Source organism: Channa argus, chromosome 22 (assembly GCF_033026475.1).
Source record: "Channa argus isolate prfri chromosome 22, Channa argus male v1.0, whole genome shotgun sequence".
Taxonomy (NCBI): domain Eukaryota; kingdom Metazoa; phylum Chordata; class Actinopteri; order Anabantiformes; family Channidae; genus Channa; species Channa argus.
Window position 1 is genome coordinate 6,069,200 of NC_090218.1, and position 6,293 is coordinate 6,075,492.

General features: G+C 35.0%; 1 protein-coding gene across 1 annotated transcript; it reads left to right on the forward strand.

Moving 5' to 3' along the window:
* The first annotated feature begins 4,496 nt into the window (after positions 1 to 4,496).
* LOC137108208 (olfactory receptor 1M1-like) lies at positions 4,497 to 5,507 on the forward strand. Its single transcript, XM_067492570.1, has one exon. It carries the CDS (start codon positions 4,497 to 4,499, stop codon positions 5,505 to 5,507), a length of 1,011 nt encoding a protein of 336 aa, XP_067348671.1.
* Positions 5,508 to 6,293: the final 786 nt, after the last annotated feature.

The following is a 6,293-nucleotide window of genomic DNA, read 5'->3' on the forward strand; positions in this document are numbered from 1 at the left end:
GTCATAGGCTGGATGTGAGCTGCTGTAACTTCCAAAAGACACCATCTGAAAGCTTATTTTATTTGAGTCAGTGTTTTAGCAAAAATTCTTTTTTTCTGGTAAAATATTTTATTTCAGTTTATGAATGTATTTCAAAACCAAAACCGAACCAGTTATTAACACATGATCGTAGCTGCCATGCAAGGTGCTGGCCTGATCCACCGGGAGCAGGTTATGGTTCAGTGCCTTGCCCAAGGACACTGACACGTGGACATAAGGAGCTAAGGATAGGATCACCAACCCAAGGATCAGAGGATAAACTTGGCCCAGTAGGTCTGTTTGAAAGGTTAAGAGCAAAACCTTGATGTTTTCTATCAGATTTTTTAAAAAGAAAAGAGAAAGACACACATACATTAACATAACATTAGGCTTAGAAACACTCAAAAACATTTAAAAAAATGACTCATCACTCCTGTATTGACAAAGTAAAAAGTGTTCAAATTGTATAACTATATTTTGTAATGTTTTTATATAAACTAGTAAGTATTAGTACCAGTTTAATTTTATATCTGTCTTGGCATTTACTGTGTTTTGGTGTTACAATAGCCATATATTGGTCTACCTTACACAATGAACTAATCAACTGACTTCTTAAAATAGAAGTTGTTTGATAAAAGGCTGGCAATTATAAGCAAAATTATTGTTGGATGTAAATATTTAAAATATATTTACAAACGTTTTATTAAAATAATAAAATGCAACTACAAAACACAGTCATCTCTGTTTTGCCACCTTTCAGCAAAACACATTTGGAATCTTATTTGTAATATTGGTCAGACTGAAAATATATCTGAGAGAAAAAAAAATTATCTAGAGCAATATTTAAAAAATAATAGTCTGGACCAGCAGGTTTGGATATATTGAATTTTACTTAGGCTTTGTGTATCCTATGGACAGAATGCCTTGGATTGAATAGATTGATAAAGTCAAGCAAGTATTATTTTAGTTATACACATGCACACGCACATATATAATCGTATGATGTGTGTTCTTCTGGTAAAGGTTAACTCAGTTAATGATTCACTAGATTTAAAATAGATGCTGTTATCACCATGGTAAATGAATGATTGTGTAATATTATAAAATAGCCTCACAGTGTTAGACATTTGAGCCCTTACCTCTGAGAAACTCTGCATGTCCCTGAGCCTCATTTTTCTGCTACAGACTCTTCGTTAAAAGTGTAGATGAACAGCTGAGGGTGTGGTGCAGTCAAAGCAGCCTGGAACTGAACAGGCTCAAAACTGTGGCGATAACCTCTCCTGAAATCCACTGCACTCACCCCGACTCTGCCTTTCATCACCATATCCACCAGCACTGTGTCAACTATGGCAACTTTCTAATTCCTGGGGTGTTGGAACTTCCACACAATGTCCACTTGTGTTTGCCTTCCTTACATCATTATTACATTTTGTTCAGCTGTTACTCTCATTTTGTCTGTATTTGCTATTTCTCCATATTGTCAGTGTTAGGTTTACTATTGAACGCATATTTTCTTAGACAGCTACCAACAACCAGTGTGTTTGTATACTTGGCCAATGATTCTTGTGGCTATTTTCTTCCTTCCATGTGTGGGAACCAACTTAGCTGTAATGACATACATCCATCCTAATGCCAGGATACTTAACTCTACTTTGGCACGCGCACCATACCATCTCTGCTCAGTCCCATCATTTACTCTTTAAAGACTGAGGAGGTGCTGAAGTCTATCAGAAAACTGTGAAAAACATTAGGCTTAGAAACAGGCTCATTATCACTGCTGTATTGACGATGAAAAAAGTGTCAAAATTATATCCCTGTGATTTGTTTTACACACTACTGTAGTATATACTAAGTACGTACATGTTTACCTTCAGTATTCTGTGGTGTCTTACTATTTGCTATTTACTGATTTTATCTTGCAATAGCCATATATTGATCCGTTTTACAAAATGAAATCGGTTCTTTCAACTGACTGTACATTTGTTAAAATAAAACATGTTTGAGAAAAAGCTACAATGATCAATATTTCTCTGTACAGTGCTTTAAAATTAGGATTTATAAAGTAACATATATATTAACAAAAGCTTAATTACAAATGTTAAAATAAAGTGTTTATATAGGTTCACACAGTATCTGTTTTAATTTGGTGTTAATTGGGTATTTTTGTGGTGGCATTTTACCACGTTTATAGTGACACATATCTAACACTCAATGTAAAATAGCTACACATTAGTGTTTTTTTACACTAAATAGATGCATGAAATTTCACCTCTAGTGTTAAACATTGAAAAACTCTCTGTGACATTTAATAACAATACATAGACACACTGATGTGGTCAAGAAATTAAATCACATTCCTCTCTTCTTTAAAAATGTCAAAGCTGACTAAAGCAGACTTCCAAATCAAATCAGACTGAAGACCAAACCTGTATCAAAAGAAAACAAACTTTACTTTTCAAACATGGGGTGGTCAGTCAGGTACTACATTAATTTTTAGGTCTTTTTAAAAAAATAAAAATAAAAAAAAGGGAAGGATGTCACATTTTGGTGATTAGATTCAATAAAAATTACAATGAACAATAAAAGGGAAATTTAGACCAGTGAGAACAATGGCACAATCCACATGACCTCCCCTATACCATATGCACTTTGTAAATCAAAAGGTTTATAAAACTCCAGGCTATCAGCTTTAATAACATCCCTTTCTTCTCCATCTAAACCTTTGTAAGCATGACAATGTTCACTGAAATAGTCAATCTGAAGCTTCATGAAACTGTCATGTCGTCCTTAATAGAACTGCAGATAATCAGACCTTCCTCGTACTCTGTTCCAATTAGCTTTACCCACCCATGCAACTGAAAAATCTCCTTGCCAAGCAAATAAGCACACTGGGCATCAGCCTTTTCCATCATCAGCATTAAACCTCAGCATTAAACTGTGCTACTAAATGAATGTTCATTAATGCTGGAGATATTTTTAGTGGCAGATTTCTGAGAACAAAACAGACAGTGCCACTCTTGTGAACACCAAGTTTTGAACCAAGTGGATTAGTACATTCAAATTCATCATAGTACAACTGGAACTGGAAAGCATTTTGGTGTTTCAAAAACAATGTCTCTGTCTTGAAAAAAATCCTATCACAGAAAAGAAAGTGTTTTGCCTCGGCAACGACCTTCGGCTTGTAGGATGTATTCCATTTTTCAATTGTCTTTGAAGATGTTTAGGCATTAAACATCAATAAAAAGTCTTGAGTACATCAGAATACATCAAGTAAAATATAGACTGTCAGTGTACCAAATACACTTTTTAATTTTTATGAACTTAACAATCCTTTTACATCCAAAAATATGCGAAAAGACTTCGAGGACATTAATAGTTCTGTTTATTGTTCTGAGTTTATTGCCTGTTTATTAACAAATAGAGCTCATCAGGCAGGCGATTCTTGATCCTGTCCGACGCAACAACTTGTTGACAATTAAAGACCGGGGTGTATAGGTATCACAGTTTAAGCCTGTTGATCAGAAATCTTTTGAGGTTACTGTAAACAAACTTAATGCATCAACCTTCTTAATACATCCAATACCTACACGCTTTCTTAAGTCTGTGATATTTTTCAAATTAACACGTCACGCCCAAATGGTCACTTTCTTGCGAAGTAAAAGCGGCAAAAATAAGCTTCTTCTTAAAAAATAATCCTGATGCCTGATGTCTTTTTCTAACTACAAACCCAAATCTCCCTTTTTCCTGAAAAGATTATTGAAAAGCTGTTTATAATCAATTTGAACATAAACCTCCTAGATTATTTTCAGTCAGCTTTCAGGGCTTATCCTGGCACAGAAACTGTTTTAATTGATGCTACCAGGTTGGGAGATAAGTGATGATGTGGGAGATGGAAGCCTCAATCAACATCTCCCACATCACCACTCAAACCTCCAGTGTGCTCATCAGGATCGGTTCTCCATCCCTGCTTCTCATCATCATCATTAATAGTTTTTGTCTTTCGTTCCTGCATTATTTTGTTATGTGTTTGTTCACCAGACCTGATTAAAACACAGAGAAATTGTATTTGGATAAATAACAAATACATTTGTAAGCTTAAAACAGTACAGGTTTTCTTGCAAACATAAGTTGGCCCTCCTCTACGGAACTACAAGTACCTGAACTATGGTAGCAGTACTGACCTACTGTGGTGACACCTTTCATCACAAAGTCAGAACACAGGCTCCAACTCATTAATAGAAAGGAAGGGAAATGCTGACACATTTTGCCAACAGGTAACATGGGAGAAGAAAAGCTTAACATTTTTGACCACGTGACCATAATTGTTGTCCCAACATGTAAGGAACACAGTATAAATGTCTCTCACAGTGGGACCCATTTAGGTAAGTGGACACAATAGTTACTATCACAGAGCTGTGTCATCCTTTATTCTATATTGTGTTATTTTCTTTTTTTCACATCTAGTGAGACAAACATTCATGATGGGTGCAGATAATAAAGCTTCTTCCACGTTCAATGACACATTTGTTCGCCCTGCAAAATTCTACTTAACTGGGTTTTCAAATATCCCTCATGCTCAGTATTACTATGTTTTCTTGTGTTTCATCTACATAATGACTGTTGTTGGGAATAGTTTCCTTCTGGCTGTGATTTACCTGGTTAAGACTCTTCATACTCCTAAATACATGATTGTGTTCAACCTGGCTTTGACAGATTTGTGTGGGAGCACTGCTCTCATCCCAAAAGTCTTAGACACATTTTTGTTTGACAGGAGAGAAATTGTCTATGAGGCTTGTTTAAGTTACATGTTCTTTGTTGTCTTCTTTGGAGGTGTACAGTCAGTGACACTTGTCGCTTTGGCCTTTGACAGATTTATTGCCATTTGTTTTCCTTTGAGGTACCACAGTATTGTGACTAAACCAACTGTTGCTTTATCGCTGCTGTTCATGTGGCTGTTTGTATTGAGTATACTAGCAGCTACTGTTGGCTTAATTGATCGTCTCTCTTTCTGTGGATCCCTGGTGATACAAAGCTTTTTCTGTGATCATGGACCAGTGTATCATCTGGCCTGTAATGACACATCTTTAAATTACATAATGGCACGTCTTGTTCTTATAGCAATAGTATTCATGCCTCTTATATTGATAGCAGTAACATATGTTTGTATTGGCATAGCACTGAGCAGGATTGCATCAGGGGTAGAACGACTGAAAGCGCTGAAAACTTGTACTTCTCACCTGATTCTTGTAGCTATTTTCTTTCTACCAGTCTTAGGCACAAACGTAGCTGTATGGACGTCCTACATCCACCCTAATGCCAGGATTATCAACTCTACTTTGACACACACCATACCATCTTTGCTCAATCCTATTATTTTATCTTTACAGACAGAGGAAGTGCTGAAGTCTATTAGGAAACTCTGCAAAAATAATAGGCTTTGCAACATAACACCATCCAGAAAGGTGACTTCGATATCACATATGTATTGAAAAAGTTAAAAAATGAATTTATTCCAGATTTTTAATAAAATCTTTTAATCAATGTTTTGGTTAATATAATGTACTGTATTTACTGTACTGTGCTTTGTGATTTGTTTTATACACTACTGTAGTGTCTACGAAGTATGTACATGTTTCACTTCAGTATTTTGTGGTGTCTTACTATTTGTCATTTACTGATTTTATCTTGCAATAGCCATATATTGATCTGTCTTACAAAATGAAACCGGTTCTTTCAATTGACTATACATTTGTTAAAATAAAACATGTTTGAGAAAAAGCTACAATGATCAATATTTCTCTGTACAGTGCTTTAAAATTAGGATTTATAAAGTAACATATATATTAACAAAAGCTTAATTACAAATGTTAAAATAAAGTGTTTATATAGGTCCGCACAGTGTTAGTGTTAATTTGGTGTTAATTTGGTATTTTTTTGTTGGCATTTTACCACATTTATAGTGACACATATCTAACACTCGGTGTAATTTAGCAACACAATAGTGTTTTTTTACACTAAATAGATGCATGAATTTTCACCACTAGTGTTAAACATTGAAAAACTCTCAGTGACATTTAATTACACTACATAGACAAACTGATGTGCTCAAGAAATTAAATCACATTCCTCTCTTCCTTAAAAATGTCAAAGCTGACTAAAGCAGACTTCCAAATCAAATCAGACTGAAGACCAAACCTGTATCAAAAGAAAACAAACTTTACTTTTCAAACATTGGTTGGTCAGTCAGGTACTACATTCATTTTTAGCTCTCCAAA

Coding starts and splice junctions, on each gene's coding strand:
- LOC137108208 (XM_067492570.1), top strand. CDS start 4,497: ATGATGGGTGCAGATAATAAAGCTTCTTCCACGTTCAATGACACATTT.